Source organism: Lipotes vexillifer, unplaced genomic scaffold, assembly GCF_000442215.2.
Source record: "Lipotes vexillifer unplaced genomic scaffold, Lipotes_vexillifer_v1.1 scaffold951, whole genome shotgun sequence".
Classification (NCBI taxonomy): Eukaryota; Metazoa; Chordata; class Mammalia; order Artiodactyla; family Lipotidae; genus Lipotes; species Lipotes vexillifer.
Genome location: NW_006793664.1, coordinates 1,677,824 through 1,702,496, shown reverse-complemented (window position 1 = coordinate 1,702,496; position 24,673 = coordinate 1,677,824). Strand labels below are relative to the sequence as shown.

The following is a 24,673-nucleotide window of genomic DNA, read 5'->3' as shown; positions in this document are numbered from 1 at the left end:
ATGGATCGGTTTGGAGATATATCAGAAGGTGAAGTGGACCATTCTTTCTTTGACAGTGACTTTGAAGAAGCAAAGAAATGTGAAAGTAACTCAGTTTTTGACAAGCAAAATGCTGACGCTGAAGAGAGAATAGATAAAGATACAGAAAATGTAAACTTGAAATTTGGAATACAAAGAAGGAAAAATGATCTTACTGAGAAGGGAACTGAAAGAAATGAGAAAATTTCTCCGGAAGAACACCCCATAGAAAATGATAATGTACAAGCTAGGAATTCTTTGTCCTTGACCACTTCTTCACGATCAAAATTGTGTGATGCTACAGTAGAACATAAAATACACTGGCCCGTCCCCAGTAGCATTCCCAAAATTGTAAAAGAAGGCGAACGTGATTACTATACAGATGGAGAGGAAAGCAGTGATGATGAGAAAAAGCATCATGTCAGGTCAAAGTCAGCTAAACCATCTAATAACTTCAAGAAAAGCGTAAGTAAAAAGGATTCCAGAAGTAATTCCTCTTCCTCTCTGTCCTCCTCGTCTTCAAGTTCTGATACAGACTGTTCAAATACCGGGTCTGATGTCTGTTTATCTGATTCATCTCCATCATTAAAGAAGCGTCTCTCTGGTGTAACCCACTTGCCACCAAAACAGAAATATAAACTGGGAGAAAAATCAACAGGAGCACAAACTTCAGGTACTAAACCAAAAGTCGGTGACTACACCGAGGAATCTGAAGATACTGTGACAGATGTCACTCCTTTATCGACTCCGGACATCAGCCCTGTTCAGTCTTTTGAACTGGCTGCATCAAACGATCAAAAAATGAAAGTTAAAAGGCAAGAGAACGTGAGTCAAGAAGTATATGAAAATGTTGAGGATTTAAAAAATAATTCAAAGTCTTTGAAATCAGCCAAAAAAGGGAAAGAAAAACATGAGCCCAGTCTTGCCTCAATGCCAACAGTGTTGGATTCCAATTTAGACCACAGATACAAGCAAAAAGTCTTGCATGACACAATGGACCTGAATCATCTTTTAAAAGGTAATTTTAAAAACTGTGTGTTGAATTTAAATATTAAACTTAATATTATATTGAGCTTAACTATTAAATGATGTGAATTTGCCTTGATTTTTCTAGTAGGTACGTTTTATTGTTTGGGATCATTGATATTATCATAACTTTACCAAATATTCCATTTAAAAATATCTGGAATATCATTGTTTATATTTACTGCAAAGCTGCTCAGCTAGGACTAGAAACTACTTCATACTGATTCCGTTTAGTGCCTTTTACAAACTCAAAATGCCTGGGGAGACCAGATGTTTTCCCACCTTTGGTAGAGACACAGGCATAAGATATATTTCACTTTCTTCTTTGAGAAAGGCAGCAGCACTAAGGTTAAAATAACCTGACCTGTTTCAGGGAAAGTGGTAAGAATGCTGGCAAATTAGAGAACTTAAACTGTAGGAGACTATTCAGATTTTAAATTAAAGGCTAAAGAGCATTACTTGAAAATAATTACCAAGTTGATAAAATAGCATAATTCAAGTTTTAGTTGCTTTAAGATAGAAGTATTTTAGAATTAGGATAATCCTGATTGCTGTACTTGTCTCAATTTATTATTACCCATTATTTAGTTTGAAAGGAACAGTATATTCCAGGTGAAATAAAAGCAACTTTGAACTTTGTCTTTGACTAGTTAATATAAAACTGTAAAAATATTGAGCTTGCTGGTTAGGTTTTAGGGCAGTTGGAGATAAAATTTTTAAGTTGTAAATAGGACTCACTGTCTTCATTTGTTTGAAATGTTACTTGAAAGAATAAATCTTCAGCTACATAATTTACATATGGTGGCAATGTAAGGGCATAAATAAATCCCCTATTTAGTCAAATGAGTCGCATAGATTGATAAATTGTATTTTGGAACAGTTTACACTTGTGAATGTTCCCTCTTTTAGAGGTTTTCTGTGCTCTGATCGTACCTATTGATTGTTTAGTGTGTCTGAAAAATCAGATTCTTGGCATTGGCTATTACCATCTAGTGGTTAAGACTCTACTCAATATATCTTTCCTGTTAAATAATCATTCAGTCTCTTAAAACTTTCAGGATTGAGTTTTCTATTCTTGCCCCTCTCCTTCTTCCCCTAACAACCAAGAGTGATCTTTTAAAAAATAAATCAATCCTGCTAGTTTCCTTCTTAACTCTTCAGTGGGCTTACTCTTAGGTTAAATCCAAATTCCTTGTCATAGGCTAACAGACTTTATATCAGTGATTTTCACCCGAGGCAGTACATTAGCATCACCTGGAGAACTGTTAAATTATCAAAACAAACTGTTAAATACTGATGCCTAGGCTCTGCCATGAGATTCTGATGCACTTGGTCTAATATGCAATTAAGAGTGATGAATGATTCATTGCTGTCCGTCATATGGATACTTAACTACATCTCCTTTCCCCTCTCTCATTACCTCTTGGTCCAGTCACACTCCTTCCTTACTCTTCTCAGAATACTTTGCATTCATGAGGCATTTTGCACTTGCCGTTGGCCTTTCTCTTTGTAGAGGCTACTTCAGTCTGTTTCTAGGGTCTCAGCTTCTATGTCACCTTCTCAGGGATACTCTTTCTGAACATTCTGTGTAGAAGCTGTGTACCCCACCCCTGCCTCTCTGTCACAAAAACATATTTCCTTCCATGAGACTCTGGAATCAGTGTAAGCAACATGAGGGCAGCATCCTATTCCTTGATGGAATCCCCAAATCTAGCAAGTATTGGCACATAATAGACAGTATTTATTTATTGATTATTTTGCGGTACGCGGGCCTCTCACTGTTGTGGCCTCTCCCGTTGCGGAGCACAGGCTCCGGACGCGCAGGCTCAGTGGCCATGGCTCACGGGCCCAGCCGCTCCGTGGCACGTGGGATCTTCCCGGACGAGGGCACGAACCCGTGTCCCCTGCATCGGCAGGCGGACCCTCAACCACTGCACCACCAGGGAAGCCCCAATATCTCTAATTTTTTATCAAGCCATTCAGTGTAACAATTTTCACTTAAAAAAATAATTGTAATGGCCACTTTGCAGTCTGTAAGATCAGGTGTATGACGAATCGGGTTGATAATTCGTCAGGTTGAGGGCTGCCTCCGTCTTCATCTCTTCAGGATCTCCAGCATCAGTCCCAGTGCTCTAGCGTAACAGTTTTCAAACTTTTTGACCTTAAGACTAAAAGCACTCTTTTAGAAATTATTGAGGACCCCAGGAAGCTTTTGTTTAGTGGGTTATATCTATATAAATATTTACCATGTTAGAAATTAAATCAGAAGTTTAAAAAATATTTATTACTTCATTTAAGAATAGTAATAGTGGGGCTTGCCTGGTGGCGCAGTGGTGGAGAGACCGCCTGCTGATGCAGGGGACGCGGGTTCGTGCCCCGGTCCGGGAAGATCCCACGTGCTGCGGAGCGGCTGGGCCCGTGAGCCATGGCCGCTGAGCCTGTGTGTCCGGAGCCTGTGCTCCACAACGGGAGAGGTCACAACAGTGAGAGGCCCGCATACTGCAAAAAAAAAAAAGAATAGTAATAGTAAACCCCTTATGTATTAATATAAGTAACATGTTCTATACAACGTAACTATAGTTACAAAAAACTTAGTGATTTTTGCTAGTTTCTAATGCCTGGCAATAGCTGGATTCTCATGTCAGCCTCTGCATACAGCTATTGTGATATATTGTTTTGGTTGAAGTATATGAAGAAAATCTGGCTTTACGAGGATATATAACTGGAAATGGAGCATTTTAATAGCCTTTTCCGTTAATTTTAGATATTTTTTTGATACCACACCAAGACTCCACAGTAGTAGTTTCTTAAATGTTAGTTGCAATGTACAATTTGAAACTGATGTTAATTTGTAGTCCATTACATTAGAATTTATTGCTCTGTCTTACATTTTGAATGTATTGTTTGCCCTTGCATGGTTTTGTAACATGAATACAGGTTATTTGGAAAATGTTGGTTCACTGAGCATGTAAATGTTGACATATTTCATAGTACACCATACAGAAATCACGGTTGTTAATATCACTACCAATCTCACTAGAAAGCTCTTGGGAAGCTATCAAACTCAGGTTTATCAGAAATTCTAATTTTTGCTAAAATGCTCAGATTTTATGATTGCCAACAGATACTGTCAGTTGTTTTTCTTGAAGTGACAGGTTTCTTAAAATCATATTTGTAATGCAAAAAATTGGAAGGTAGTTGAAATTAAACCATAAAGGGGCTTCCCTGGTGGCGCAGTGGTTGAGAGTCCACCTGCCGATGCAGGGGACACGGGTTCGTGCCCCGATCCGGGAAGATCCCACATGCCGCAGAGCGGCTGGGCCCGTGAGCCATGGCTGCTGAGCCTGCGCGTCCGGAGCCTGTGCTCCGCGACGGGAGAGGCCACAATGGTGAGAGGCCCGCGTACCGCAAAAAAATAAATAAATAAAAATTTAAAAAGAAATTAAACCATAAAAATCTATCTGATGTGATAAAGCAGACTGCTCCTAATGTTTTGTATTAATAATATGCATCTTAATATGTTTACTTTTTCTTCTGTGTCAAATGTCTATTGCTACATTGTTCTTAATAATTTCTACTGTGATTTATATGCGTTTAAAAGTAGCAGCCAAACGTTTGGCATTATAAAGTATCTTACAAAATTTTCTTAGATTAGAAAAGTAAGTATATTGAAAATAAATGTTACAGAAGATAAATGAAAATGTATAATATGACTTGTAGGTTCATTTTAAGGGCTCACTGTTCCATTTTTTTATTTTAATAAGTACTGTTTGATTCCACAAATTATAAGCATCACTCCATTCTAGGAATGAGAGAGGACACAACCAATAAAAATCTTGCTTTAGAGAGAAAACATTTGACCCTTTTGGAATTGTCAGGTTTTAAAAAAAACCATCTAATGGAAAATAGTCTGTGATATCTGAGCTTTTTGTTCAGTACCATCAATGATTATGTCTTTGTATTATTTAGGGTGATTTTGGGTGTAAGAAACAGAAATTCCTAATGAAACAATGTTTCTCACATAACAGAAAGTCCAGAGATAGACCAGCTTGAGGGTTGACTGACTCAGTGGCTTAAAAATGTCCTCAGGGACCCAGGTTCTGTCACTGTATTCCCCCAGCGCTGGTGTTGGCTTCATCCTTAGGCTACCAAGAGATGTCTGCAGCAACTTTTAGTATCCACATGCAGACAAGACAGTGTCCAGAGAAATGGAAGCTGCCTCCATGTCTGGTTCTCTTAGAGTGGAAGAACCTTGAACTGACTTCCACTTATGTCTCATTGCTCAGAACTGAGTTACACTCCCATTCCTGAAACAGTGACTGGCAAGGGGAATGGGATTATTCCAGGCCAGTAAACTCACTCTGGAGTCAAGATTGGGAGTCCGGAGAGGGAGGTCAACTTCCTCTTAAGGACGTAGCTTCATGGGGAGGAGCTAGCTGTCTTAAAAAAAAAAAAAAATCAGTTTGTGTTAATAAGTAAGAAGGAGGGGAAAGTAGTGTCAGGGAGGAGAAAATTTCCCCCCTCTCCTTCTTGAGTTCTTTTGGCTGGCCTAAAAATTAAATTGAGACAAAACATTAACAGGAGAAAAAAACAGATTTAAATCATACTTATGGAGGTCTCAGAGAAATAGGAGCTAAGAAGTAACCAAGGCAGGCAGCTTTCATACTTCTTAGACAAAGAAACAATAAATTTTGTGAGGAATTGACAGGACAAAGAAACTTAGGTTTGGGTTTTTAATTAGTGAAGAATCTTAACAGGGATTGGACTTGGAGTAGTAAATCAGCAAAGAAGGACAAGGCTTGTTTATGCAGCCTTCTTGGTCCCCAGTTCCCTATCACTGGTGATAAGGTTGGCTCTCTCCCTCCTGGTACAGGGAGGACACCTTTCACATTGAGAGATTCAGTTCTTGTTTTCAGGGAGACAGGAGGGTCAAAGTGTTTGTTTTTTTTGTTTGTTTTTTTTTTGCGGTACGCGGGCCTCTCACTGTAGTGTGGCCTCTCCCGTTGTGGAGCAGAGGCTCCGGACGCGCAGGCTCAGCGGCCATGGCTCACGGGCGCAGCCACTCCGCGGCATGTAGGATCTTCCCGGACCGGGGCACGAACCCGCGTCCCCTGCATCGGCAGGCAGACTCTCTACCACTGCGCCACCAGGGAAGCCCCAAAGTGTCATTCTTGCACCAGCTTTTTCTTAAATAACTTTAATTCAAAATCATCAATATGGCACTATGGCATATTTGGGGGTGACCTGCCCAGAGCCCCAACAGTAGGAATATATGCTAATTGGGCAGCCAGCTTTATCCACTAGGCCAGAGCTTCTCAAACTTCAATATACATACAAATCACTTGGGGATCCTGTTAAAATGCAGATTCAGGTTCAGTTAATCTAGAGTAGAATCCAAGGAGCTACATTTCTAGCCAGCCCGATGGTGATACCAATGCTGCTGATTCAAGGACCCTACTGTGAGTATCAAGACATTAAAAAAACTACCTGGTTCCATTGAAAATAATTAAGGTGTATCCTCACAACTCTTATCTAATCCATTTCTGAAACTTTTTAGATACAGAAAGCCTATATATTTTTAAGTTTTAAGTTGGAAAAATGATAATCTATCCCAAATCCTTTATCCGTTTCCCAAATATAATTGAAACACTGAAACACTGGTTTAACCCGGAAACTGAGCTAAAATGTAAAAGGAAAGCTTTATTCATACTGCTGCTCCGTAGGGAGCGCTGATCCCAATGACCGGCCAGTAGGCGGTATTCAGGGCTTCTACAGACACAGGAACAAAGCAGCGTTTTACCCGTTGACACATCTGTTATTGGAGTCAGTAATAACCCACCAAAGATTCTTTATAGTAGTAAAGTATTTTAAATACTAATTATGGAGATCAGTCTATTGCATAAGGTATTTCTTTAGATCTTTCAAATTATTTTTCATTCTCGGTTTACCCAGTGAAGCTTTTCAGTTCCAAGAATATTTTCATTAAGTTTTCTTCATTTCTTTCACTAAGTTTTCACATGTCCAGTTTCCACGGACATGTGAGATGCGATGTGTGCCTGGCCAAGCTATGCCCCTCTGCACTCATATCTCAATAAGCCTTATTACTTCCAACATTTACCCCACTCTGTGGGCCTTTTAGGCCTCCTTGGCTCACCTCGTTTCTTCACAGCCTTTTCCACTTCCTGGAAAGTTAAATTCACTTAATGAGAGGAAGATGATAGTGATAATGGTAACACATTTTAAAAAGTATGAGCAGGACCTGTGATCCCATCAGAGACCAGCTGAGTAGGAACACAGCATGCTCTGCATCCTCTCAGTTTAAACATTCTCACTAGCTCAAGTACAGCTACAGTAAAACACTTCATTCGTTCAGATAGTGAATTCTGAGGTAAATATTTTGCAAGCTATTACAGCAAATATTGGGCGAGACTTTAGATAGGGATGCGTCTATTAGGTAACAGTGTTAACATTATTTATTGGTTTAAAAATGTTAATAAGTTTGTGAGTTCAAACTAAAAAATATTAAACCTGTGAAAGAAAAGTTAATAATAAAAGAACATAAAATCAAGTGTCCCAATTATAGGCCGTGGGATAATGAAACAGTGTTGAACTTGAATACTCACACAGAGGGGTGAAGAAAATTCTGAAAGCGGAATCAGAACCTTTTACGCTGGGGCTTCCCTGGTGGTCCAGTGGTTAAGACTTCTCCTTCCAATGCAGGGAGTGTGGGTTTGATCCCTGGTCAGGGAGCTAAGATCCCACATGCCTCAGGGCCAAAACATAGGGACTTTCCTGGTGGTGCAGTGTTTAAGAATCCACCTGCCAATTCCAGGGGTACAGGTTCGAGCCCTTGTCCCGGAAGATCCCACATGCCATGGAGCACCTAAGCCCGTGCGCCACAACTAGTGAACCTGCACTCTAGAGCCTACGAGCCACAACTACTGAGCCCACGTGCTACAACTACTGAGCCCATGCGCCTACAGCCCGTGCTCCACATAAGAGAAGCCACCGCAATGAGAGGCCCACGCCCCACAACGAAGAGTAGCCCCCGCTTGCTGCAACTAGAGAAAGCCCACGCACAGCAACAAAGACCCAACTGCAGCCAAAAATAAATTAATTTAAAAAATAAATAAAACAGAAGCAGTATTGTAACAAATTCAATAAAGACTTAAAAAGAGAAACTTTTAAGCTTCTGGGTGTCATCCACATGACCATAGACAAGCAGTAACTTTTCTTTTCTTTTCTTTTCTTTTCTTTTTTTTTTTTTTTTTGCGGTACGCGGGCCTCTCACCGTTGTGGCCTCTCCCATCGCGGAGCACAGGCTCCGGACGTGCAGGCTCAGCGGCCATGGCTCACGGGCCCAGCCGCTCCGCAGCATGTGGGATCCTCCCGGACTGGGGCACGAACCCGTGTCCCCTGCATCGGCAGGCGGACTCTCAACCACTGCGCCACCAGGGAAGCCCAAGCAGTAACTTTTCTGTGCCCCAATTTCTTCACTTGTAAGATGGGGGTAGTTGATATAGGTTGCTAAGGTCCATTCTAAATACAGCGTTCTGGGGTTCTATGAGAATGTGAGAAGGGAAAGTCAGTGAAGACTAGAATTATTAGACATCTTACTTTGGGGGGACTTCCCACTCCCATCCCCAGCCTTCCTTTGCTGTACAAATGTCGAAAGGGTATGATTGGAATTAGTTCTTTGGCCTTGGGCTGTTTATCCCTGAATAGGCAGAGAGGGCATTAAAAAGTGGAGTAGTGGAGGAAACCAAAGTTAGGCATTGGCTTATGGCATGAATGGCTCCTGTTTGGAGAGCAGTGAAGTTGACATGACTAGATTTTAAAGTACCTTTCATCCTTTGTAACAGTAAAATAAGGTCAGTTTAGGAAGAATCTGGAGGGTGAAACAGAGATGGTTTAAAAATGCACCACTTCAGATTTTACCACCTAGATTCTGTAGGAAATAATTAGATACATTATTAGAGGGTGTATCCTGGGAAGAAAAACTAATATAAGAGAAAGAAACGGGATAAGGAAGCATTGATGAGCAGAGAAACCTGTCAGACCTATTGCTAAACTGATAGCAACATAGGAGGAAATGAAACAGTACAGTATTCAAGGGGAAGATACAGACCCTGTTACCCTCGGTAAGAAACAGGGTGCCCACTCTGGGACTAGTGGCTGCTGGCACATCCCTTGGCAGCATGTTGTTTGTCCTTGCTGGCAGGCTGCAGCAGACAGGGTTCAGATAGGCAGGCAGGAAATCTCAGATACCCTCGGCCCACCACCAGATACTACCGAAGGTTTGAGAAAAGCTCAAATCAACAGAGGCACCAGACTCACGTGAAGAACCTAATGCCTGAAACAGTGTTAAAGGAGCAAGCTCAACGATTTTAGAGAGGATCTGCAAGGACAGAACTATTTTCACTCGTAAAGCGAAGGCATGATTTGCTTTTCACTCTCTCCTGTCACGTGTGGAGTTTTCCAGGGGCTACATGACAATGACAGCACAACAGAGTGAGTGCAGAAGCAGATATGAGAATCCAGCTGTCTTCTATTAAGGCAGGCATTAAAATATTTGCAGAAATGTTCAACTCTGCTACTCTTCTCACTAACCTTTTTTATAAAAATGTGATGTTCACATATCACTGGTTTATTATTTTCAGATGAATTAATAAATATCTTAAAATTTGTTTCCTTTTAATTTCTAACATGATAAATATTGATAGATGTAATCCATATAAGCATTCTTTGGGGTCCCCGATAATCTTTAGATGTAATGAAAGGGTCCTGAGACCAAGAAGTTTAAGAACTTCTATTCTAGAAGAATGGAATTAGAATATAGCATTTGTAGTCAATTAGAGAAAAAAAAAATTTATCAGTCTTCCAAAAGGGGGAAAAATGGGGAAAAAAGAAGAAATAACCAAAAAAGCATTTTTTAAAGAAATAAAATTGTGAGAAAAGAGATCAAACAACATAAGTAAATAGTTTTATCAGAAGATAATATCAGGGGGTTAAAAATTTTTAATCAAATCCAACCTGCAAAGATATTTAAAATAGTATAGGAGGAATGAGCTTTGATATGCCAAACAGGTAACAAGGAGAAAATAGAAATATCAATCTTAGTAGTACACAAAATAGAATTCAGGATGTGAAAATTACTGAAAGGGACAAAGAAGAGTGTTTTACATTAATAAACTGACCAAATATACTAAAAAGATTTAATAGCCATTGATTTAAAATGTATAATAAAAGCAAAGCAGAACTAGATGATCAAATTGATAAAGCCATAATGACTGTGGAAGAAATTGGTTAGACCAAATCAGTTAGACCAAAAAAAAAAAAAAAGCATAAACTACCTGCTTGTAGACTGCTCTTGGCCATGGGTATTTTGTTTGTCTATCACACAAAAAAATTTTTTAAGTGATGAAATATCGGTTTCTGTTGCTACATAACAAATTACCCCAACATTTAGGGTATGGAGAGACTCAAAGGCAGGAGTGACTTGACAGCTGGGGGTCTGGAATCATCTGAGTGCTGGTTTACTCACACGTCAGATATCTGGGCTTGGGGTGACTTGAAGACCAGGACTGCTGAGTGGAGGACCCACGTGTGGCCTCTCCCCGTGGCCTGGCTTCTTCACATACCGCAGCCTCAGCGCAGCTGGCTGAGGGCTCCAAGGGCAGTGTTCCAGGAAACAAGGCACAAACCTCATCACCTTTTATGACCTAGCCTCGGAAGTCACATAGCATCATTTCTTCCATGTTCTATTGGTTTAAGTGGTTATAAACCTTCCCAGGGCATAGACCCTCCTTCTTAATGGGAGGAGTGTCAAATAACACGGACATGTTTCAAAACCTCTTCAGTCCAGCCTCTGGCCATACACTGATGTACATTCCTCCCCAGTGCAAAAATGTTCCCCCTTTCCAAATATCCCTCCAACCTGGAGATCCAGGGTTTAAGTTGAGTCCAGGTGCAGCTGTGGCTCCTCTGGCGTGGTTCCTCGGTTATAGCTCGAGTACTTTGCAAGTCTTCTGCTGGGAGAGACTAGGAAGATGAAGTAGTGGTTGTACTTCTGAATCCCAAAAGTCCTGGCTCTCGTATTCTCTCTAAATTTTGCTTGAAAAGTGACCAATTCCATTTTTTATAATTAATTAATTATGTATTTATTTATTTATTTTTGGCTGCGTTGGGTCTTTGTTGCTGCACGTGGTCTTTTTCTAGTTGAGGCGAGCGGGGGCTACTCTTTGTTGCGGTGTGTGGGCTTCTCATTGTGGTGGCTTCTCTTGTTGCGGAGCACAGGCTCTAGGCACGCGGGCTTCAGTAGTTGTGGCTCGTGGGCTTCAGTAGTTGTGGCTCGCAGGCTTCAGTAGTTGTGGCTCACGGGCTCTAGAGCACAGGCTCAGTAGTTGTGGCGCACAGGCTTAGTTGCTCCATGGCATGTGGGATCTTCCCGGACAAGGGCTCGAACCCGTGTCCCCTCCATTGGCAGGAGGATTCTTAACCACTGCGCCATTAGGGAAGCCCCCCAATTCCTTTTTTTAGTTAATCTCTTTCTATCCTGTCTTATTATTGTGGTAAAATAAACCATTGATACTTCCAGGATGCTGGAATCCTTGTGCTTGGGCCCCTGGGCCAGCCAACAAGGTGGGGGTGGCCTGTGTCTGTCTCCGTTTTTGCCGAGCCTTGGGCTATATTGTGTTGGTCCACGCCATCACAGGCCTGCCAAGATGCAAAGGAAGGAGACTGGAAGAATGTCACAGAAGTTCTCATCTGACAAGATGTTCATAAGACAAAGAAATTTAGTAAACTTAGTTATTATTCCTTGAATTGTCACCTCTCAATTATAAGAGTTGGATTTTTTTAAACCTTTAAAAATCATTTTAAAAAGCAAATATCATTGATATTTTAAAATAGGGATCATGAATATGCCTACAGGATGGATTTTTTTTTAAGAACTAATATGTGAATAAGGACTTAATATGGCTTGGGATAAATTTTCCATTAATAACATTACACACAAAATTTTTAAATGCTGTTGTATCTCAATTAGCTTAGGTGCAAGTTAAGCTGGTACTTCCAGTAAATGGTGTTAGATGAGTCAAGAAGTGGCTGTAGCTATGATGGACATATTGAAATACTGTAAAGAGTTTGAGCAAAATTGTTTCATTAAAGAAAATAGGAAAAAGCAATATTTCTTAAATGTGTGACTTTAAATATTTATATAAATATGTTTGTATCCCTGAAAGTTTATTCAAGTTAACGTTTTTTTTAGATCTTAATTGGAAAGACAATGGATTGTATATTGGAGGTTGCCATGTACTGAAGCACACAGCAGCCACTTTAGAAAAATGTGCTAGTGATACCTGGTGTCAGTAAATAACATCCAACATATCCTCCGTCAAGGAGAGTTAGAATGCTGTCTTTTTAAATGAATTAGACTGAAATTCTTGTTTTATTTTATTTTTTAGCTATTGCCTTCTTTTATTTTTAAAACCTTTTTTTAAATGATATTAGGAAAATAGCTTACTTTTAATTCCCTCTAGAATTTAATTTTAAAGGCTCTCATAAATGGCTAAATTAATCAAGAAACCTTATTAAATTCTACAAAATGGATATTTCTTGGAAGAAGATACTTCAATTATATATAGTACAAATATATCTCTTTATTTTATTTTTTTAGACAGCAGGTTCTTATTAGTCATCCCCTTTATATACATCAGTGTATACATGTCAATCCCAATCTCCCAAAATCATGCCACTCCCTTCTGGCTTGTAGAGTTTCTGGTGAGAAATCAGCTGTTAACCTTATGGGGATTCCCTTGTATGTTATTTGTCATTTTTCCCTTGTTGCTTTTAATAATTTTGCTTTGTCTTTAATTTTTGTCAGTTTGCTTACTATGTGTCTTGGCATGTTTCTCCTTGGGTTTATACTGCCTGGGACTCTCTGCGCTTCCCGGACTTGGGTGGCTATTTCATTTCCCATGTTAGGGAAATTTTTGACTATAATCTCTTCAGATATTTTCTCAGGCCCTTTTTCTGTCTCTTCTCCCTCTGGGACCCCTCTAGTGAGAATGTTGGTGCGTTTAATGTTGTCCCAGAGTCTCTTAGGCCGTCTTCATTTCTTTTTTCTCTATTCTGTTCCTTGGCAGTGATTTCCACCATTCTGTCTTCCAGGTCACTTATCCGTTCTTCTGCCTCAGTTATTCTGCTATTGATTCCTTCTAGTGTAGTTTTCATTTCAGTTACTGTATTGTTCATCTCTGTTTGTTCTTTAATTCTTCTAGGTCTTTGTTAAACATTTCTTGCATCTTGATCTTTGCCTCCATTCTTTTTCTGAGGTCCTGGATCATCTTCACTATCATTATTCTGAATTCTTTTTCTAGAAGGTTGCCTATCTCCACTTCATTTAGTTGATTTACTGGGGTGTTCTCTTGTTCCTTCATCTGGTACAAAGTCCTCTGCCTTTTCATTTTATCTATCTTTCTGTGAAGATATGAATGTGGTTTTCGTTCCACAGGCTGCAGGATTGTAGTTCTTGCTTCTGCCATCTGCCCTCTGGTGGATGAGGCTATCTAACAGGATTGTGCAAGTTTCCTGATGGAAGGGACTGGTGGTGGGTAGAGCTGGGTGTTGCTGTGGTGGGCCAAGCCTAGTTCTGGACCACTTCAGAGACTTCTGCCAGATCAGCAGGGAATTCGGGGCCTCTGTAGACCCGGAAACCCTCTGCACCCTTTGTGAATTGGAATGGCTGACATTTGAGGTGGGATGGCCATCCGGAGGTACGTTCTTTATTCCGGTTATAGATGCGGTGGAAGATATTGTCTTTAAGGCACATGATGATCAGATTCTCTATATTGAGTGTTGGCGGGGTCTCGTGGAGACACCATCTGACTGGCTGAGGCCCTGGTTGACCCCGCAGGGAACTGCCAACAGAAAGGAAACAAGATCTAAAGATAACATATGTGCCGCCAAGATGGGGGAACGGGAAAAAAACTAATGTTAAAAGCTCTAAGTCCCCACCCCCTCCTCTTGTAGGGGAGGGAGAGGAAGAAGAAGAAACCCCTCCTCCCGAGGCATCTGGGCCTCCCCCTCCCTATGTCCTTCCCCAGGCGGATACCGGCCCTGATGACGACATCCTCCCAGGTCGGCCCAGGAGCACTTGACTAAACCATGACCCACTGCTGTGCCTCTGCGGCAACAAGCACGTAGACCTGGGGAGGTACAGCCTTTTCTTACTTACGCCCCATTCTCCACAACTGATTTATATAATTGGAAATTAAAAAATCCTCCATTTTCTGAGAAACCACAAGCATTAATATTACTGTTAAAAACTCTATTTGTAACTCACCAACCGACCTGGGATGATTGTCAGCAGTTGTTACAGGTTTTGTTTACCACGGAAGAAAGAGAAAAAAATCACTGTTGATGACTGTTCAGCAGTCAGTTGTGATTCCGGTGCTCTCGCAAGAGGGAGTGAGCACACGTCCTTCTACTCTGCCATCTTGAACCCCATATATATCTTTCTAAATGGGTTCCTATTCAGGTTTTGTCACTAGTGTGGTATGGTTTTCAACAAATTACCAACCACTAATTTCCTAATTTTTCCTTTCAGGAAGCCACTGTTAATCATTTTTTTTAAAGTTTCTGTAATCTTTGATAGTGTTCAGTTTAATCTTTGGGAGGTAGATTTACAGTTTTTGTGACTTTGCTCAAAGGATTTAAATTTTTTGCACCAGCCACATTTTTAAATGGAGTTTAAAATGCCTCTTTGTGGCGCAGCACTGTGCTTTTAACAGTATAAAATACTAAGGAAGTAAAAGAGTTTACATAAAGCTACACTCTAATAAAAACAAGTAATGGTTACTCTAAAAAAAATATTGTTAAAACAAAACAAACGTACCATTCTGTTAATCTGATATAATGTATTAATTTTTAGCCCAGACTTAAGCTGAAACACTGAGCCAACTTAATATTTTTAGAAACTTCTGACAGATGTTCAGTAATAATTGTGACTTACTGAAAATTGTTATAATAATGAAAATTTAAGAATTTAGCATGTTGATAAAAGCTTCATTTGATAATCATAGTATGGAAAATATTTTTCTTTGTTAAAAATTCCTTTTATATAATGTATTTATTTGGCTTTTGTTTAGTCAGGAATAAAAGTTTGACTTTTATAATACAAGTATTTGTTTTAATGCCAATATTAAGGTCATAAATCTTGTGTAGTAAAATATTTTCAGGTTAAGTTGAAGGTTTCAGAATATTCTGGGTTTGCTTTTGCTATTTTCTGGCCATTGTTTGCATTGCTGCGGACATTTTATTTTTTGAAGTATACCCTCCAACCAATAAAAACCATCTCAGCTAAGTATTGCGTCTGTGCACTCCACCAGAGGTTTCTAACTTTTAAACTGCCTTAGGAGAACATAAAACGAATGTGACAAAGGCATTTTCCATAAATTATACCAGCAGTGTACAACCAGTGCCATGAACATTTCTTATTAAAATACTTTTATGGTTTTATGTTAGCATTTTATTCCCAAAGAACCCAACAAGCATAAAACTCTAAGCTGCCTCTGAATTTTTTTCTACCCAATTGTAGTCTGGATGTCACTGGCATTATTTCATACATCCCTTTTCGTGACTTAATGTAGTTTCCATTTATAGGAGCTAAAGCATAAACCATCATATTTCTGTGCTGCTTTGTTTAGCCATTTTCCCTTTTTTTGCTCACTTCTATAGCTTTTCTGCAATTAGATAAAAAGGGACCACAAAAACATCACTTTGATCAGCCTTCAGTAGCACCTAGGAAAAACTACTCTTTCACAAGAGAGGAGGTGAGACAGATTGATCGGGAAAATCAGAGGCTTTTGAAAGAACTGTCGAGACAGGCTGAAAAACCAGGAAGCAAAAGTACGATTCCAAGAAGATCGACTGGTCCTCCCCCTAAGTTATATCATAGTGCTCTCAACAGACAGAGGGAACAACAAAGGATTGAAAGAGAAAATTTGGTAAGTAACTGAGATTTTTTTCGTCATCAAAGAAAATGCATTTGTACTGATTTGTTAGTCCAACTTTCAAGAAACCCAATACAGCGAAATTTTCTAACTTACTTATATAAAAGTAGGAATAGATATGTATGGCCTGAAATACATGATGAGCTATGAGCCTGGAAGGTACAATGTGTGCTTTTTTATCCAGGAAACTATATTTTAAGGGAATATTAAATGAAAATACTGAAAGCTCCATTATTTATTTGACTATATCTGTGAAATCACTATAGTAGTACAGGAAATGGTGTCCAAGGGTGAGATACATATCTCTTCTGGAGAGCTAAATCTGTTTCATTTCATTTTATCCTCGAAAGCTAAAATAATTTAAGTATCATTTATTTTAAATAATAAATACATTCTCAGAGAGGTCAAATTTGTTGCCCTGCTGCTTGAATGTATGAAAGACATTGATTGTTAAAAACCATATAAGTACCCTTTGATGTCCTAAGGAATATATATGGAAACTGTTGAAAATATTCACATTAAAAACTATTTATTCATAGCATGTCATTTTCTTTATAAAATGCAGTTCATAGTAATTGCTGATATTTATTGAGCTCTTTAATGCTGGGCATTGTTCTAAGTGTCTTCTAAATATTAGCTTGTTGAATCCTGACAATAATTCTTTCAGGTAGGTACTTTATTTTTATCCACATCTTACAAATGGAATAATTGAGACCTAAAAGGGTTAAATAATTAACCCATGGACAAGGAGCTGGTAAGGAAGTGGCTAAGCCAAGATTTTAAACCCAGGTAGCATCTTAAACTAAAATTAGACCCTTAATGAGCACATACATTGGGAGCTAAAATAATTGGTAAAGCCATTATTAAACTTACTAGAATAATTAGCAAAATTCACCCTCATTATGTTTTGTCATCAGTACAGTTCTATTTGACTATGTACTTAACCTGAACTTGCAAGAGTAACAACTCTTGTGAATTTCTTTGTTACCATCACTAGCACCAGGAGTTGGCGAGCTGGGTTGGTATATTTACAAAAATAGTACTCTTGGGCCTTTTAGGAGAGTCACCCTGAATGTGGCAGGAAGTAGGTAACAGCAAACAAGTTGAAGTGAGGTTGGTGGGTAGTGAGCTACATGATAACTTCCTGCACGTCACTCTGGCAGTTTCAAGATTCATTCATGATTTAAGAAAATTTGGAATTAGTATGTGTCACGAACATTTGGTTTTACCTTATTTTCACTCTCCCACATGGCTCTGGAGTCTTGTTTTGTTTATTTAACAAGCAGTTGCATAGTGCATACTGTTTTACAATTTTAGGTCATTTAATTCTCGTAGCAACCTAACGACACAGTTACTGTTGTTGTGGAGGAGAAAATGAGACACTGAGTAGGGCGCAGGGACTTCCTCAAGGTTAAACAGCTAGCAGGTGGCAGAATCATGTCCTGGTTACCTAGCTTTGGGGTTACTTTTTTTTTTAACAGCTTTTTTGAGATATAATTCACATACCATACTCATTTAAAGTGTACAATTCATAAGTTGTAGTAAAATATATGTAACATAAAATTTGCCATTTTGTTTTTAAGTGATTGATTCAGTGGCATTAATTACATTCACAATGTTTGGCAACCATAGCTACTACGTCAGTTGAGATGTATCAGTACATCTCAGCTGTTTTAATAAACAGTGGAAAATTACCACCATTTTATTCTTTTTACTTTGTATGCTTAGTAATATGTATATGTGAGCAATATTTTTCTCCATTTCATAGTAAGGTCTTATTTGTTATACTCTAGGACAGTAGAATATAATGTGAACCACATGTATAATTTAAATTTTTCTAGTAGCCACATTAGAAAGGTCAAAGAAACAGGTGAAATTATTCTGCTATAATATTTTAACTGACTAAATCAAAAATATTACATTTTAACATGTAATCAATATAAAAAATTGATATTTTACCCTTTTTTGGTACTAAGTCTTTGAAACCTGTTGTATATTTTATACTTAGAGCACATCTTAATTTGGACTAGCCACGTTTTAAATGCTCTGTAGCTACATGTGGCTTGTGGCTTTGGGCAGTGCAGCTCTGAAACAAAAGCTTAATTCATAAGAAGTGGAAAAAGTAGCTTAAAGCTAAACAGGAAAATAAACATAATTTATTATAAAATATTATTACGTTATTGTAAAGAAAAGTAATCTTCCAGATTTATGCTTAACTCTTCATCATCTATACCAAAATAAAACTAATTCTATACCTTTTAAAATTTTTTCTTGGCTGTTCCTTTGCATTTATTCTTCATACTAACTGATTTTTTTCTTTATAAAAAGTTTTTTTATTAAATTTTTGTTGGAATTGTGTTGACTTTACATTTTAATTGCAGAGTGTTTGGCACTCTTAAAATATTACCTTCCTATCTAGAAATATGGTATGTCTTTCCATTTACTCAAGCCTTCTTATACTCTACCTTAGTAAGGTTTTATAGTTTTTTTTTAACTATGTATTTTTATGCTATTGCCATGAAATTTTTCATTACATTTTCTAATTGGGTACTTCTGTAAATCATCACTTTTTGTGTATTTATTATATAAGCAGCCACCTACCAAATCCTTATTTAGAGCCACATTGGCTCTAATAGTTCCTCAGTGTGAGATGATATACTTTTTAACCTGTTTGCTAAACTGTTCGTAGTCTAAACACATATGCATGGGTACAGATGTGCTCACACAGCACTTGTGTCAGGTGTACTGCACAAGCAGGGTCCATTACTTTTTAATTTTCATGATTTATAATCCTTCATTTGCTCCATCTCCAGTGATAGAGGCCAGTTCAGATGGCTAACAGGCATGATGACTAAAGCAGTTCTGTTCCAGTACTCTCAAATTAGTTCATTAGTAATCCAGAGGCTGTTCAGACTTGAGACAAAGAAGTGCTGTGCAGAAGAGGTAGAAAAGGAGAGCCCTCTATCCAGTAGAGGGCGTGCTTGCTACATATAGACTCAATTATATTAGAACTTCATTATTTCAAAAGGGAACAAATTTTTTCATTCATGAATTTTGAAATATTCTTGTGAAACCATGTCTCTTTATATTCATTTGGACATAATATGAATTCTGTTTTTATGAAAGAGTGCAAGAATAACCTTAGCAGAAGGAGAGGGGGTCAGTGAGGATACTTACTTTATAGTTTCACCTTACTCTAAAAATAATGAGGCTATTTCATGCTCTTAAATGTATGTATGTCAGTTTCCTGTGCTGTGAAAAGGGGGTGGGGAGAGGAGTAATTGAATAAAGTAAACCATAATCTTTCCACTCAGGAGTTACTGTGTTAAAATATTATTTTTAAAGTAAAAGTAATGCATGTATAGGCTTGGCCAAAAAATTTGTTCGGGCTTTTGTAACATCTTACAGAAAACCCGAACGAACTTTTTGGCCAACCCAATGTAAATTTATAAAATTCAAACCAGTCTTAAAAACATTAAATCCAATAAAATCCTTCCTCCTTCTTCTGTTCTTTGTCTGCTGGTTTAGGGAGGTAATTTTAGTTATATGTGAAAACTATTAGAGAGTGATATGTTGTCACAAAGATGAAGTTTTATAGCAAATCTCATACCAAGTATGAGTATTATCTGTGGATTAGTCAGTACCTTTGTTCCAAGGTCTTGAAATAATTTACAGTTCACTCACTTTGGTTTTCCTCCTCTGCTTATTGTCTGTTATCTCCTTCCATAGAAGAAAGCAAGCTAATGATAACAATACAACTCCAGCTATAGACAAATATGTAGAACAGTGGTGATTGTCCCAGACTGTAGGACACTTGTTACTCTTTAATGTCCTTCGGGGTCTTTGCTTTTTCACTTTAGAAACAATAAAGCAATAAAGCTGTTCTGCCGACAGCTGCAGAAATCATTAACTCACTGCTTGTCCATTCATTTGTTTTAACCTTTCCACCTCAGAAGACAGGATTCAGGCTGGGTTAATTTTCTTTCGAAAAAGAATGATACTTCCTAGATAGAAAAGCGATATTTGAACAAGCTGTTCGGATTCATTATTAGAATCTGATTTGAGTAGCAGTTCTAAGATTTTGTAAACCATAAATGGGAATATAAGTAACCATTCTTACATTTTTCAATCCATTAAACACATATTTGTTTAATGTCTGCTATGAGCTATGTAAGAAACTGGAATGGATATAAGAAAGAATATAAAATACTGCCCTATCATTAATATATAACTTAGCTATGAAGATAATACTAGAGTGTGTCAGACAACTAGAAAATAGTCAAAGCAGTATTAAGGATAGCAATTAATATTTAATAAGTCCTTACTATATGCCAGGCAGTGTTCTGAGCATTTTATATGCATTATCTCACTTAGTACCCTAAACTGACTCTTTGAGTTTTATTTCATTGTTAATATCACTATTAAGTCATTTGACCAAGGTCACACAATCAGTGGCAGAGCAAAGGTTTAAATCCAGGTCTTTCTGACTAGAAAACATATTTTTTTATCACTCAATTACAAGTGTTACAGTATTTTGACCTATCATTTTTAAGTCTTACTCAGGAGTTGTAAATTGATGACTAGATTGAAATGTATATACTTTTGATTTTAGGGTTTCTACTGTAATCCTTCATATTTTTATCAGTATATTGTTTCTAAAAGTAAGAGCTGTTTGTATCTGAAATCATTCCTTTAGCTTTTGCTGAGCTTGTTGTGTTCATATCGCACACAGATACATGGCACGGTTCCGTGTGATTTGGATAGCTGAACCAAATCATTGCTCTCTTACTTCCCTAGGTTTCTGCATGTAATCTTGATAAGTGACATATCAGCATTACAGAATGGGTTTACTTTTTGCCTTATTGTTAACTTATTTCAAAATTGATTTTGATCACATTACTTTATATGTTTTATATCTGATAAATAAGCATTGCAGTTTTCTTAAAGTTTGTAAAAGAAAAATGTACATACAATCAAATGAATAAATTTAGGGAATTATCAGTTTATCTAAAAAACATTGACTTCTACCAGCAAAAAAACAAAATTAGTAGGTAACTGAAAATACCAAGTTTTCTGTGCTGTCCATTCCACCGTGCACAGCTCAATGGGTAGTTAATAGGATAATCAGATAAAACAGCGAATGGTTCTCTACCCAGTAAAATACATTGATGATGTGATACCCAGCAAGTTTCTTACTCAGTTATAAACTGCACGTGGAGGAGATATATTAGTTGGTAGGTCTTGGCACCTAAATTGTACAGTTTCTCTGTCTACAAAGAGAGAAAGACAGCATGTTATTATGGAAAGACCGTAGACTTTATAGTCAGGTGGAACCACAGATAAATCCTGACTCTGAACCCAGCAAAGACAACCATTACTCTAGTTGTGTAAGACTTCACTGAGGAGTTGACTCTCTTCTAGCGTTTGAAGGCTCAGAACTGAAGAAGGCCGTTTCATGCAGGTAGATGACCGGCAGGCTGAGTCCTCTGGGTGGGTCCGGCTGCTTCTTCCTGTGTCCTGCGCCTCTGCCTTTCATCTGCAAGCTCCTTTCATTCTACAACCCCTGCTCTCCTTTCCTCGATAGCTATTCCCTGAATATTCTGGCTTCTCTGGAATCGCGCAGGAACACTGATGATGGAGCCTTAGAATAGCAGGGTGGGAGGGGGCTGATAACAGTTGAGAACAAGTTCTGGAGACAGTTGGTGGTGGTGAACTGTAGGCTTAAAAACGGTTAGAATGGTAAATCGTATGTGGATTATACCACAATACAAAGAAGAAACTAAGTTGAGGGAGAAGGAAAAAAGACTGTCCAGAGAAAACTTGTCCTATGACTGAACTCATGAGGCTAACTTTATAATGTGAATCTTAGTGCAGGACAGCATTCTCTTTTCAAATAAAGATCAACTTGCTATAGAGGAGGTTTAAGTCAATGAAGAAAATAATAAAACACAACCATGGATCAATTCCCCCATCCATTTGGTCTACTTAAACATTCCTTTCTCACTGAAGCTTGTGAAAATCAAACAAAAGAAACTCTTTCACCTTCTGATTTGTGAAGGAAGGATTATGAATAAAATTAGGGACATTACACATTAGCCTCTGTTACAGAATCGTATTAATGCACATACCACACTACTGGATACTGTCTTGCCTTGGCTAGTTGGTCTATACAATCTTTAAAAAGCTTTATGTTCTATAGTAGTTGATTTCAAACTTCTTAAGAGCAAAAACTTTTTTTTTCCAAACAATTTTATGCAGAATCTTCAATATATAAAACAGACAATACAGAAAGCATAGTTGGGCCGGTAGAAATTAGGAGTGGGAGACCTGAGAGGCCGGCCCATTGGCCTTTCCTCAACGTCCTAGGAGCCCTGAGGCACCACTGGAAAGTAAACATGTTGACAGTCACTGCTCTGTGCGCGTATATAGATAGAACTTATAATAGTAGCTTAGATATGTTCACAGTCATTTCTAGGGTTGAATGCTGGGCTCTTAGCATTATTGCTCCCATTATGTCATTTCTACGAGAAAATCAGGTTTAATGTATTTTAGCTTACAGCACCTTTTCTAAGATTGTAACCCGACAAAGAAGAGAGATGTGCCTACAGTCGGTTGTTAAAATCATAGCGGTTTTGGTTAGCCATAGGATAGGTGAAAACCCTTAGATTTCCTGAAAGTACATTATTTGAAATATTTTTTCACAGTGACTTAAAGTCTTTTCTACTTTATTTTGTGAATTTCAGGTTCTAGAAAGTATTCGCCTTTTTAAAAAACTATTGCTATTTTTCTAATGTTGGCTTTTAAATTGGTTGTCTTTAAATGAAGGCTTTATTGAAACGGCTTGAAGCTGTGAAACCAACAGTTGGTATGAAACGCTCAGAACAGCTGATGGACCATCACCGCAACAGGGGTTATCTCAGCTCAGCCCCAGCCTCCAGACGAGTGAGGTCCACTCTTGGCCAGTACAGCCCGTTAAGTAAGCATACTCAAAATTATTTTGTACTTGTTCGTGTCTTTTGTCCTTTTAAGAACATATAACTTTGGTTCTTAACGATAGAGTTTTAAAGTGCTTACTACTGGAATGCGATCTGTTGTTTTTCACCGGCGTGCTTTGTTTTATTTGTGTTACTTCATTAATTTCAGGTTTCATTTACAGTGTATAATGGCAGCATAGGAGGGAAGCCAGGAGAAAAAACAATTGAAAATATCAGTTATCTCTTAGATAATGGAGGAGAGACTTTTACTTTCAATATGTTTATTTAAGGAAGAAATGAACAGATATGCTATTTAAAGTCGCTGAAACATTCTCTTTAGCCAGTTAAGAATTTTTAGTAGTATCTTCCAGCCCTAATATGTGCTTTTTCTTCCTCATTGGTAACTAAAAGAAGAATTAGCAATCTGTAGTCATCAGATTAATCCCTCTTAATACTTAATATATGATCCGTTACATGCCTGGCCGGTAGTGTGTCCCAGAGAACGCAGGTGGGAGTGACCACTGAGTGCTAGGGTGTGTGACGCATGGAAAGGCCAGACCTTTTTCCTTACAGAAGTCTGTGCTGTTCATGTACGTGTTCAAAACTATAAAGTCTGGGGCTTCCCTGGTGGTGCAGTAATTGAGAGTCTGCCTGCCGATGCAGGGGACGCGGGTTCGTGCCCCGGTCCGGGAAGATCCCACACGCCGCGGAGCGGCTGGGCCCGTGAGCCATGGCCGCTGAGCCTGCGCGCCTGGAGCCTGTGCTCCGCAATGGGAGAGGCCACAGCAGTGAGAGGCCCGCGTACCGCAAAAAAAAAAAAAAAAAAGAAAACCTGTAAAGTCTGTAGAAGCTAATCCTAAGAGAAAGTTGGAACCGCTTGTAATCTTAAACACTCAAATGACTAGTAATTCCGTTCACTCATCCCTCAAGCATCATTTCCTTGGCTGAGTTCATGACTAAGAAACGGTCTTATTCCAATTACTCACACTTAGTATTATGCCTTGAAAGCAGTAAATTATTTGTTGACTAAATGTATAAGTGGTTATACATAGAGATTTTTTTCCCACTTGAATCCTTTGAGAAGCTTTTAAAAACATTTATTCCCACTCCAAATCTGTTGAATCAAAATGCCCTAATATAGCGTTTGGGCATGTTTGTTATTATATTTTTAAGTTCCACGGGGAATTCAGAAGTACATTCCTGGTTGAGAATCAAATTAGACTATTAAAAACACCTGTGAGATAGGGAAGACAGTTTTATTCTGGGCTTCAAGATAGGAGAGGAAGTTTATTAGATGATGATTTATATATTTAGTTTAAATAATTCAAATCATTTCTTATTCTTTATATATTTTCAGGAGGAGCTTCCAGGACATCCAGTGCTACCAGTGGTCTCAGTTGTAAGAGTGAGCAATCAGCTTTTGACACATCCAGTGGCCTGTTGCTAAGACCTAAGCCCCCTAATGTCCGTACAGCTTGGTTATAAAAACTCTTTTTACTTTAAACATTGATCATCAAATTTTTATTGAAGTGCTTTTGTATATTACTATCATTCTCTGTATAAACATCTAAATACTTCTTTAAGCAGTTTAAGGTATACAACAGTGACTTGTAATTTATTGTAATTTGATGCAAAATTGTT

The 24,673-nt window shown here is 38.3% G+C and overlaps 1 protein-coding gene across 1 annotated transcript; it reads left to right on the top strand.

Annotated features, from left to right (window-relative positions):
- Window positions 1-24,517, top strand: CFAP97 (cilia and flagella associated protein 97). Its single transcript, XM_007466524.1, has 4 exons — window positions 1-1,036; window positions 15,784-16,052; window positions 22,884-23,034; window positions 24,393-24,517. Exons 1-4 carry the CDS (start codon window positions 1-3, stop codon window positions 24,515-24,517), a joined length of 1,581 nt encoding a protein of 526 aa, XP_007466586.1.
- Window positions 24,518-24,673: the final 156 nt, after the last annotated feature.

What these genes read in the sequence shown, in the direction of transcription:
- CFAP97 (XM_007466524.1), top strand. Translation starts at nt 1, where the DNA reads ATGGATCGGTTTGGAGATATATCAGAAGGTGAAGTGGACCATTCTTTC. An exon ending in CCTGAATCATCTTTTAAAAG is followed by an intron (nt 1,037 to 15,783) that starts GTAATTTTAAAA and finishes TCACTTCTATAG; the next exon opens with CTTTTCTGCAATTAGATAAA. An exon ending in TGGCCAGTACAGCCCGTTAA is followed by an intron (nt 23,035 to 24,392) that starts GTAAGCATACTC and finishes TATTTTCAGGAG; the next exon opens with GAGCTTCCAGGACATCCAGT.